The 13445-nt window shown below is 35.2% G+C and overlaps 1 protein-coding gene across 5 annotated transcripts in view; it reads right to left on the reverse strand.

Moving 5' to 3' along the window:
- The window catches only part of LOC120347437 (3',5'-cyclic-AMP phosphodiesterase 4C-like), a 123243-nt gene that overhangs the window by 64675 nt on the left and 45123 nt on the right, over window positions 1–13445 (reverse strand). The window contains exon 1 of one of the 5 annotated variants that reach the window (XM_039417403.2): window positions 10474–11092. The exons of 3 other annotated variants lie outside the window; for them this stretch is intronic. In XM_039417403.2, coding sequence (XP_039273337.2) covers window positions 10474–11066 — 593 coding nt within the window. In that variant the 5' untranslated portion in view covers window positions 11067–11092. Of the gene's footprint in view, window positions 1–2995; window positions 3073–10473; window positions 11093–13445 lie in introns of those variants that run through there. One more of the 5 variants, XM_078117685.1, reaches the window with a different exon arrangement.

Consider the following 13445-nt stretch of genomic DNA (forward strand, 5'->3'; position numbering starts at 1 on the left):
CTCTAATCACGGACAAAGTGTCAAAAAGATATATATCCTCATCAATAAATAACATACAACCTCCTTCTGGCACATAGCTTGCGAGACACTGACATCGATCGGAAACGATCGCCTTTATTGCACTGGGGTAATATACTGCTAAGTAAATCGAACAGGAGAACGCGAAATCTTATAGTAAACAGAACAGTGACGTCCGCGGCGTTCGAGAGTAAATATGCCGGTTGACTGGCCTTGCTAGTGAATCCAATGAAATTTGTGTCATCTGTCCAAGTAAGAAAAGCAGGTAACCAGTAAAACGGAATACGGTGGTTCATGGGTGTAAAACGTTCAGTTGCGTAAAAGTAAGAAATGGTCATCCATCAAAATCTGATCTAGGATATATCTGCCAAAGGCCTGATTGAGCGGATCTAATTTTGAAAGGTTGATTTCTACACCATAAACTACACGCCTGATTTACGAGCGCAAATGAGGTTATACAGCGAAGACTGTAAAGCTACTCCGTATGCCAGCTTATGTATCTACCAACCACCAAAACCCAAAATAAAAATGATTTTTCCACGAATTGAGCGATTTTCGAATAGATTAGATTTCAGTGAATGCTCGCCCGTGATGTTGCGGTAGGGACAAGAAGCAATATAGGTTATCAAGAATGATAATAAAAACAGCATGTCTACCATTTATTATGAAGCGTGCATTTTCTGTGTGAAATACAACTGTAAAAAACTCCTTTTTTCATAACAATCACCGAACGTCCTCTAGGCCGGCTACCACGATATAAACACATTCTCTACTCAAATACAAACTGGTAGTGAAATTGTGATTAAATAAATACAGATGGGAAGCGAATATTTTCATTTACCCGTTAAAGTATATATTTAGATTTTGTAAAATAAGATATAGGAATTTGCCACCCACTTAACGATATTGATAACATTATAAATATGGTGCACGCCACAATTCAGTGAAATTGTGCTTTGCAAATAAATTAAGTAAATAGGAGATAATGATAATAAACTGTCAAATAAAGATGATAAATTTACTGAGAATTTTCGGATAAATGAATCCAGACTTGTATAGTTACTATTTATTTAATCATCAAACGGCATTTATTTTACAGATTCGAATAAAGAAATTGGCATGAAAACACAAACGCGCATATGTGCGCACATAAAGACTAAATGTGTGCACTGTGCACAATCTGAACCGCGTTATCCGTCAACAGTCCATCCATCGTTAAGCCGACCAAAATCGATTGTGTATAAATGTGAATTCATTCCATATTCCCCATATCACAACCAAATCCATGTAATATTACAAGGGACACAAGAAGGTGAACTGTATCGTTCAAGAGGCGGAAATCTGATAACATTATAATCGATATTTCCGTTTGAGATTTGTTTGTAAATTAAACAAAACAGATTGTGATGCTATCGTTTGTAAGGCCTAAGATCGGGTTATTGCCGAGTTTATTTCAAGAGTAAAGTATTTATTGATTTTTACCATCAGACGGCGCCGGCAGCGGCAACCGATGAAATATTACTGAATATTTGATATTTTATTTATCTTCTTTTCTTTTACAATGCATAAAATATACGTGTTGAATATTCACATGATGAGTACTTTCGAACTTCCCAAATCGAATTTCAAATACCGTGCTGCTGACTTAATAGTTTATGGAAAAGAGGTCTTGTCCCTATTGTCATCTACGTGTGAAACGTCTCTATTTAATTCACACAATATACCAAGTGATTCTATTATCACTTTCTCGAAAAAACATGCAACACCTACGAATAATTGCTTGTTATCAGTATTGCAGTATTGGAGAAGTATTTATTCCCTTGCCCACAGTTAGTTATTTTTTGGCTTCCAGTCTCGAAGTAAATAGTCTATACCTCCGGCATCTACTAAAATTCTTGCAATCTCGATTGAAACCTACTGTATTAATATATATATACGTAGTCCTCTCGTATAGACTGAACTAAAGTGAAAGAGTGTGCGTTACAGTTGTGCGATACGAATTATGGTAAAAGTTAAAAGTTAAGCATTGCAACACTGCAAATAGACGTCATTGCATATGATAGTTTTACGTAATAATGTATGCTTTAACAGTTTATCGCGTGCAGCTGAGTAGCAAGACGACTGCCTGACATTAGAATTTGACAATGCAAAGAAATTGGTATGATTATCTACCATTTATGAGTAGTTTTTAAAGACGTATTCCAACAGAAGAAATTATAATATTATGACATAAATAATTGGATGAATAATATTTTAATGAGATTTTAAAGTTTGTAACATGCTGGATCTATTTTCCAGTTAATAAAGGGAAGAAAATTATTTGAAAACTATGTAAAGTGTGAAATCGACACTAACGTATCAATAACACTCATGATGAACGCGCTTGAGTACTCAACACTTGCTTCACGTCAAACATCTCAAATTTCGCAACAGCATAGCGGCATCGACCGCGTCATAGGAAACGTTGAATTGAGCTGTATCCTGGTACCCCGAATCGCCGATTTGACAAAGCCCAGTATGAGTCATTCGTTCGATATTCTTTGATTGGAGCCTCTATTCATATATGACTAGAATTCATATTTCGCAAGACCCGGTATTCGTCTCTTGTTATTTTTGACGCACCCGTTTGACGTAGACGTTTCAACTAGCAACCTCTTGGCATTTAGAACTGAAATGAATACGTGGACTTAACCAAAAAATCATTTCTTAACAATCTTATTCGTTAATTTGTTCCAGAGTCGAATAATTGAATGATGCAAACACCGTCCACCCACAAAAAACTGACGCTGCTAAATTCAATTAACACAAAAACTGATAACCTCACACGCGTTTATCAAGTATGAGCCACGGATGGGCCATGGCTCTGCGGTACGATTAATCCACGACACACAACAAACTGGAAATATAAATCCTATATATCGTTCAACTAACTATTCTACAACTAACACCAAAACGTATTCAATGTGCTACATTCTACCTTCGGTGTCCCGAATAGACACGTCGATATCTTCTGTGCTGACGATGAGGTCTCGGAAACATAACGAAAAACGCCGTTAGTTGTTCAAGACCAAGTTGTTGAAGTGGATGGTGACTACCAAATCAAAACATTGACAATATAGGTTTTTCTTCGTTCAGTATAGTTTCCAAGCACGTGTTGTCCTCTCAGTTCGTACTTACTAAACCACGTTAGTCTACCTCAACTAGCTCACTGTCGTGTTTCGTTGAACTTGTCACTGGACCTATGTAATCACATATTGGTAATGGTATTCATTTCAAGTACCATAATATGTTCTTGAATTAGGATCGATGTAACGAGCCTGAAATTTGAGCAACACATGCAATATTTCGATGGTTTATATATTACTCTGTTAAGGCTTCCTCTATTAACTTCCTGTTTCGGCCAAAGTTTAAATTAAAACGACGTTCAAAAATTAGAAAATAAATCGTAGTCTATCGGCCTTTTATTTTCTTCAAATAAATATAGCGTAAACAGCAAAATACAGCATTTCCTAACGTTGCGTTATATTGAAATAACTTGGAAGCATTCCACTATGAATATCCTTAGTTACATGAAACGAACTAACTATCCTATCACCTTACTGTGATGCTACGTGATTCAAATTGTTGACTTAATTTAGAATATGAGGTACCGTATGGAATGATGTGAAATCTCTATCTATAGTATTTATGTTCTTTACATTATATTTGTCGTCATAGTACCGTCATACTAACACGGATATATATTAAGTACAAATGGGCACTTGATACTTATCTATGACACGATGTACACATGATAGAACGAAATGTCATTATACAAGTAGAAGGCGAGGATGCGTTGAAATAACACTTGTGCTCGTCATTTAGGAGTATGTTTTCATTGCAACTAGAATTTTATCTTGCAGGGAGGAATATTAAACAGCAAGTACGGCAAGCTATTAAATTTTGCAAGTTCGACAGTTATAATGCAATGCCATAAATTTTCCTGGTATGGAATCGAAACTAGAGAGGCCTTTGAGTTCATACATGTCACAATACAAGCTCGTGATATGAGCAATGTACACTTCAAAACGTCGCTATTTCCAAAATGTAGTTTCATGATAAAAAAAAATAAAGCCTGCCAGTCATGGTCATAGACGGATTGCGATTTATAAAGTCTATAAATAAACAGAAATGATCTCACTGCCTCATGGTGAAAATCGTAAATCAGCCGACAAAAGAACGAATATGTATGTAGACATGCAGTCCAAATAGTTCATTTTGTTTCGTAAGCGTTAGGGCCGCAGACTGTACTGCAAAATAACACATATCATAACACCAGCGATGCAGTAAAATTTATGACTAAGTACAGGGCATCGATCTCGCGTTTTATGTGGTACAATGTTAACGCGTTGCAACAGGAGCTTTTGTCGTTAACCTTATAAAACGTAAACCACAAAACCGGCTAATCAAACAAATAATGTTTACTACAGAAATCGGTCTACGGGGCATTTTGTTATAGTTCTAGACTGCTATATTGTAACGTTGCCTGTAGTGTATAGAACGCATTAGTTTCAAAAGCATCCTGAGGTAAATTTAAGTCGTAAAACAATCTTTCCAAATTGACCGGCCAAATACGAAAATCTAAGCAAATAAAATGCGACAACTTCTATAGAACAAAACAACTGACTAACAACTGACTTCCGTTACTACCAACTGCACCAAATTATAAATCCATAAGACTGGTAGTAAATCGCTATTAGAATACGAATATGACCTCACTAAGACAGACAAAGTAACAGAAGGGAATTTATGGCATGACGCGTCATCGTCGACAATCTTGTTCCCAAGGGGGTAAAATTTGAGTCAATATCTAATGTCTTAACACATATCATATGTGATCCGAATATCGTGGAGTATATAAATCTATCCATTAGTTCATACATGGGTGGATGATATCCCATTTGCAGAATGAAGTAGATTTTCCATAAAATGTTGCGCCATCTCGCGGACGTAAGAAACGATTCCGGCTTTCCGCGATAAGAAACATCATTATTTTCGATTCGTCATAAGCGAAGGTACTTTCGATATGGCATTAGTTTTGACGTCAATAATGAAATGAATAACACGAATAATGAATTCTGGGGGAATTTCATTGAAAATGTCTGTTGTAATGAAGAAATGAAGAAAAAACAACACTATATGTACACTTGGTATGTCAAGCGCAACAAACTAAAACAAAACTCTAGGCAAGATAATTGAATTTGAACCACAAGTGTGTTAGCATTTGGCTCTTTGTCATGAAAAGGTTTGTTGTTTTACGCGATTACCTTTTAATATTGAGCAAATAACTCTAACATTATGATTGCGCGTTTGTTCCGAATACACCCACCCACCACAGTGAACCACGGGTTCCTCAAACTCTAGCCTGGGATAAAATGCCTATTGCCATAAACTAACATATGGGCCATTCCAAGCAAAAGTTGAATTCCATCAATTTTTTAAAAAGTGTAGTGAAAAATATTTTTTTTTTAATTTTCGATACCAAAAGACATTGGAATTTTATTGGACCACATTCATTTCATCGAACAATTTAAAATTTCACCCAGGTTTTTGACGGTTTATAAAAAATGTCTTGAAATGTAGAAATTTTGGTATCATTGAGATATTTTGTGATGATTCCTGACACAAAGTGTTTGATTGTGTGGTACAGTTATTTCATATGGAATTGACGCACTGGATTTAAGTTAATAAAGTTTGAATGTTTGCAGTGCTGTAGGACATTTCTTCACCCATTTAACGATTTATTACCAGAAATTTAAGAGATGATAGAGGCCGCTATTCCGAAGTGGAAAAATGTCCTGTAGTGTCACGTCCTGTAGTGTCGCATACAATATGCCATTATAGGCATGGATTTACAGTGTTACATTAAGTAACTTGAGCAATACATGGAGGGGTAGTTCAGCTACTGCACCAGAAAATATTATAGGCTCCTACTGTGCCATCGCAAAAATTTACAGCACAACACAACGTACTGTTAGTGCATGGTGGATTTGCCGTCCTTTAGTGTCACGCTATATTTTACTATATTTTTTTTTATCTACTAAGTAAGTCTTGGGTGTAACTTTTGTGCAATTTTTTACATATTCAATAAAGCAACTGATTGGACAATGAAACAAAACCTGTAGCTGAAAATGTGAAAATATATTGCATCCAACAACATGCAAAATTTCTGGAATTGTCCTGTAGTGTCACTTGGAATAGCCCATATAGTTGGAGTATGGGAATTTAGACACGTGTATTCAAAGTCGCGGGTGATGTTACTGTTTACGTACAAAAGATGAAAAAAGCAGCCAACAAAATATTAGCAAATTTTATATATGTTGGATGTAATTAAATATGGGGAATTGAATAATGTGATTATATTCTTGAAGTCAAGCGCTGGTATTTGACAGACCTTGGTTCAGTGAGGCAGTCTATCAACCGCCTGCATTTCGTATATATCACCTCGAAAGCATGACCAGTGGCATACTAGTATATGCCAGTAATAGTTATGTTATTTTTAAAGATGCTTTGAATGTAAATGATAACTAAATACAGGCAAATGCGTCATACAGATAATAAAAGTTTGATGGAAATAAGTCAACACAAAGTTTATTATTTATTCATTATACAATACTGAGCATAAGAGAAAACAATATGCAAACAAATGTTGCAAACTTTTTATAGTGATGGTTATTATGCAATGAATTATGTCAACCGAAAATGAAAAGTCCCTTTACCCCCAGCCAGCATTCAAAAATCAACATAAAGACTTTTTTGATTATGGATATAGAACATCTGAAGGATACAAGTCGTAAAATTTGTGAAATACGTCACCAAATTTTACAATCAGTCGAAATGACGACAAGAGTACGCACATATTACCACACACGAAGAAAATAAAATATTACTCAGGAGATAAAAAGAAATATATATTGTTTCGAAACCAATATATGCGTATTACATAAAAATATCAAACAAAGTCGTTTAATTCCCAGAACTTGTAACCAAATTCACAAGAATGGGAATGGTACAATTCGTTGCACTATTAACTTATTTCAGTATATTTGAATTGGAAATTAAAAACTTTCCCAGGAGTCCCAGGAAGTCGGAAAAGTAGAATAATAAAGCGCCGGACAAACTTAAAACACTTTATCGATGTACTATGTCGCTATCACCTAAAGTCGGAATCATCACCAATAGAAAAGCTTCAAGCTAAAGCTACAGATAATTTTTCCGACAGACGCAACCGAACAGAGATATTGAAATGTAACAAGATCAAAGTATGCTTAAAAAAATGTCCAACGTTAACTATGTAGTTAACATTCATGTAGTTGTCGTTACAAATCTGACACAAAATGAATTTCAACTGAAAATTTAGAACATCAATTTTTTTTGGAAAATGAGAAAAACGTATATTTTGAAATATTCCGATGACTATTCTAAACTACTATTAAATAGCAACTTAAAGAGCAGCTCTTCTTTGTAATATTTTAAATGCATTTATAAATAAAATATTTTTTCTTTTCGAAATTTGCATATTCTCCGTTTCGAAACCTTGATAGTTCATGTTAAATTGAGCTACATTGTATTCAAAAATCGAATGGATGAATGCCTATATACCATTGTATATCAAAGATGTATATAAAAAATATAATGCCATGGAATTCAAATGAATGAAATGTCGCAATCGGGAAATCGTGACGTCAATTGGTGTCAAATTTACTAAGATAGAACAGAATGAAAAGTTTACAAAGCCAAAAGGCCGTAAATATTTAATGTCGTCATTTTACTTCCAAAAAGAAGTCAGCTTATGAAGTTTTGAGTGTATCATACTCTTCATTGTTGAGGCATATTTACACTTTTTGTGGTTAACAATGCGTACTTATACGATGAGAAACAAAGTTTGACGTAATTCAAAGGTATAAGCTGTGACAAAAAGAACGCATAATTCCACCACTGGTATACACCGCTAGATAAAATATATAAATTGCAACATATCCAGGTCCCAACCATGCACATACGCAATAGATATAACGCATCAATACCGACTTACGGCCACGTTCGTTGATGTATTACCGAACATATTACCCTGGATAGTTACAGTGCATAGGTGCATGAGTGCGAACACATACGGAATAATGCCAGACAATCCGCCATCATTCGATACATTTTTCATTTGGTTTATTATAAAAATACCATACAAAGCTAACGGTTGGCATTTGCAAGCATGTCAAACGAAATAATATGGATGATTGGAATTTAATTATACATAAGCAGAATGTGCGTAATACACTGTTAGCAAATTTCATAAATTTCAGCATGCTATTCCCGTACAACGTTTGCAATTTATATATACGCTACTCCACTACAATACAATACTTAACGATATTGAGAGTTGAGACCAGCAACGAACCAATTAAGACATATTGGTTAAGTGACTATACTAATTTACTATGATTTAAAAGGAATAATTTGCAGGTTTTAGATCGAAAGTATTGGAAAATACCTCTGCAGCATCTCCTAAACGATTATTGATCCTCGATCGTTTGTCTCTGTAATATACATTAGGATAGAAAAGCAGACTGATAAATTTTAAATAAAAGGGTAAGGTATACGCTTCGAATGTAGATTTTCGTGAAATATACAAAGCTATAAAATTCAGTTCAAATATGAGCAACATAATGTTATTCCAATCAAAATGTCTATGAGAAATCCAGACAGTAGTTCCAACCAAAACTTATTCAATTCTTGAATCAAGTTACAAGTTCACAACTGATCAAATCTCAACAAGTATTACGACACTTTAATGAGCTCTTTCCAGGGAATTGGCGTTATTGGCTGTTTCTAATCGAACCAACACGATGTCTTTTTCGGTACAATGTCAACGCCTAATTTTGTCGATGCGTCACAAATTTGCATTTTTATATAAAAATTCATTACACACGAATGCATGACTACGTTACGAAAATAAATAAAAAGTATGTTACTTTTAACTTTTTATCGGGTATGGACTAATAAATTATTCCCTCGGTACTATGCTCGAATGGATATTCGAATCCTCACTGTGTGTGGCAAGAAAATACACACAATTATTTTTTTTAAATATGAACTGCGTGGAATATAAGATCGACTTAATTTATATACAATTACCTATTTCACCATAAACTGATATTATTACCTGAAACGTTGTTTTATTGCATTAGAGTAAGTTTTGCTTACGTGGTAATTTTAAGCGTCCGACCTGAAAATATTCACCTCATAATTTGGAAAATCTAGACTTAAATCATAAGTTTTGGGTTTCCTAGCAATTTTAGACAAGAATTCGTCCAATGACGTCAAATCTTAGACAGTTTGAAATTAGACTGAGCAGCTGCGGTTGAACTCAGTTTGGTGGTCGTCGACTATGTTCAATACCGATATATTGCAGTTTCGAAGACATGAAATCAAAATGTCGGATAACGATAACGAACATGTGGCGAATTCAATCGCAAGATAGAAAAAGGCAACCACAAACGCTGATACATATTAGCTTACAATAAAAAAAATCTTAATCTTTTTTCACTAAACAGAAGTATTCGTTTAAACATAACACGAAGAAGAATTGCACTATATACATGGTGCATAAAAAAAACTTGCCCATTAAAAAGTTTCATCTTATTCGCTAAGAGCTGAATTTACACAATCACATCCTTCATTTTTATTTTAAAAATATACGCCTTTCAAAATGGCGAAAACCAGTCTATTACAACTGCGCCATATATTGTTCCTAGATAATGGAGAACAAACGAACAGAGGGTATCAGCACTAGGCGCAAACACATTTTAAGATTCGTGAGACTATGAGTAAACCAAGAATAACTATTGTCTGCATATGATAATCATTAGTCAACCAATCGCCGACTTGAAAGTCGCGTTTACTACAATTGCTAAACCTACACAACTTAGAGTCGTTTCTTTTTTCTATATAATGAACGAAATCAAAATCTTCCGTAGTTTTTACTCCCGAAAATATCAGATTCAAGGTAAAGGAACAACATATCTGTCAGTTAAATATGAATAATAGATGGAATCGGTGGAAATAGGTCGGTTAATTTTATCACTAGTCTACTCTAGGCGACAAATAATTGGATTTTTACCAACAAAGAGAACGATTTTAGCTCCTCAAGATCGAAATCAGATTTCGAATAAACAAGAACTGCATCAAAAATTGTGTTATGTGGTAGATGTAAATTTGCTTATAGGACAAAAAACAACGTTTTTCTGTAATGCTACCCACGTCATCGGAGCCAGATAAGAACGATAAAATGTGGGACAAAGCGTACCTTTTCCATTAATTTAGAGTTTATAAAGCGTGAATGCGTTTTGACACTGATTTGATTTTGATGATTAACACAACGGAGCCCTAAATGATAAAATTTATGATGACAAGACTTACCAAATCCACGAATGACGGCGTACTGGGTTTGGATTGTTTCTTTTTTCTCTGTATCGTTTCAAAGTTTGTTGCCCTAATGTCCTTCTTCTTGTGATAGATAGCCTGGGTAATGGCAATAAGTTTCTCCGAGGATTGTCCGAGGTATTTTTATTATGTACAGATTGAATTTCACTATCAGAATCGTCAGAAGTCACCGGAGAATAACCAGCTCCGGATGATAACATCATAAAGCGATGGTGATGATGACGATGGTAGTGGTTAGAGTGCCGCCTATGTTCAGATTTTCCGTCTTTTTCATTATTATTGGTATCGCAAGTTTCATTGAGATCGCAGCACCTGCCTATGGTTCCCGCACACGACAACATTTCACTATACGACGCAGACTTCATACAAGCATCGGATGCATTAGAACGTTGACGCCTCCTTCGTGCAGGCTGGTTTTTAACTGGATTGTTAAAGTTCATGCGATCTGTAATACTCTCAGGTGGATCATCGTTATACTGTATGACTGGTACAACAGGCAAGTTGTTCGGCACTTTAACTGACATCATAGAACCGTTGTCGTTTACACAAGAACGAGTGTTGGTATCCATAATTTACGACTTAATGTGCATAGACAGTCTAATGCGCACGTCACCGTTACAGAGAAAAATAAATAAAGAAGGTAAAAATAAGGTAATACATAAAAACAAAAATGCTTCTATAGCGTATACTCGATATGGGATGATTCTCTATCATCATGTGTTGTCTACAACACCACGAAATACTATGCCTGATGGCTCATGTTATAAACAAGGGTAACCCTGAAATCGCCAAAGTATAATGTACAGCATATTCAACGTATGTACGTTGAACGTTCCTTCCAATGCTGTACATAGGTGGTTAGATCATTTTTTTCAATAAGAGATCCGGAATTGCCGTGAAACTGATAATTCGTTTTAGATTACTGAGGGAACTAATAAAATTTCAGAAGAAATCAGCTGTAAGAGCTACTCTTGCATTTCCTCTGTGTCTCAAATATTATTTGACATTACCTAATAAATATGACAAATAACAAAGTGTACAAAGCTTAGATTCCAAAAACTTCAGGGGGATCTCAGAAGAATAACAAGAATAAAAGGCATGTATGTTGGAACAAAATGAAATTTCATGAAGATCGCCATGATAATAGGAATACAGAAAAAACCAAGTGAATTATGAGCATGGCCAAAAAGTCGATATGAGTATAATATGGCAGAATTCACGATTAAGAACGACCACGGCACTCACTAACATAACAACTAACAAACGTGTCGTTATATACAATTTTTGTTTTGATTTACAGCCTATCTCATGTAATAATCCTACCTTATCTATGTATAGCTATCTCTCAGACAAACTTCTAGCACAACGTATGATTCCATAGCTTACTGCCCGGTGTATTCTGTTGACCATCGAACTCAAAAACACATTGAAATAATACATAGCCTAAAAACTGTGACCCGTATCAACGTGTTGCTCATTTCTAACCTCGTGTCGATGCGGTACTAAAGGTTTAGTATTACAAAAACGCCGTTTCAAAACACCTTATTCTGATGCGGCAAGTCAAAAGAACACATCACGTAAGACCAGGCTGACTCCAACTAACGAAAAAAAGTAACATCTATTATGATTGAACCAAAAGAACTGAAATGCCAAAGAAAAAACGTAACACGATACGGAGCAGTGCGAGAAACGTTGTCACGCGTCACGTCGGGCCCTGACGTCAAAGCGACTTCACGCTCGGCAAAGAAATCCGTTGTCTGCGTCTCCTTCAGGAATTGATTTCCAAATAATAGTCGTTCTTCGTTAGTCTAGCATTGTCCATCGGTAAAACACGTCTTCAATGATTGATTCATCGATGGATAATGCTACGCAATGAACTGATTGATTTAATTTAAGAACTTTTTTGGTCGAGTATGGAGGTGGTGAAAGTCAAGACGCCAGGATTTTCCCTACCGACATAAATAGGATGAGAAATCTTTAATCGGATTTAATCAAGTGAGTTTAAAGTGTATATTTATAGATACATATTAATTAAGGGTTCATTAATCTCACTGATGTCATGAAAGCATGCGCTTTGATTCTATGAGTTCGACTGCTTGACATTAGGGTGGATGACAAAATACCATCCATGTTGTAGGTGGCCTGCTGTAGACTGCCGGAGGGCAGAAGATCGAAAAATATATGAGCAGTATTATGATAGGGAAACATATATTGATATCTACAAGGGTATTAAAGTAAAGTAGTTGAACGGGGACGATCAGTCCCCAATAGCCTCATCTTATACATAATAATAATCTTTCGGCAACGCGCGTGAAAAGTGCCGGTAGTAATCTGATGTGCTTCCCTAAAATTCTGTTTACTAGCTTTACGAGTTGTTTCTTTATTCTTTCTTTCATTATTCTGTACAAAGAGGCAATTCAGATGCATTCCAGTATTGCTGGTTTATAACTTGAATATCTGAATTCATTTCACAAGTTCTAATCTTCAAGAGCGCTAATCGCCCACTGACTTTTTACAAATCTCCTTCATATTGAAGTTTCTGGTTTTATAACTACGTCAAAGCGGTATATAACGACGTCAAAAAGTATAAGTTGATTACGACAGAGTAATGTTCAAATCTACTATCTTTATATTTAAATGCAAAGATAATCGACTTTCATACTCATTTAATTCACTTTAACCCAACCTCACTGCCAACAACACAATCATATTTATTAAATTCAATGGATGAATTTTTCGCATTACTGCTGCATCGTCAATCACAACCCTGCCAGTTCAATATACTAATATCGAACTAATCATATTACCGTAAAATAATTAAATGTAATAAAATTAAATTTCTAAGCGGTAAACCAAATAATCGCCTCGTTAAATTCAGAGTCAGATCTCGATAGTAGCGTAGAAAAAAAATACCTCGACTCCTCAAGCATGGCCATTCATAACGTGTG

This window comes from Styela clava, chromosome 11 (assembly GCF_964204865.1).
Source record: "Styela clava chromosome 11, kaStyClav1.hap1.2, whole genome shotgun sequence".
NCBI classification, from domain to species: domain Eukaryota; kingdom Metazoa; phylum Chordata; class Ascidiacea; order Stolidobranchia; family Styelidae; genus Styela; species Styela clava.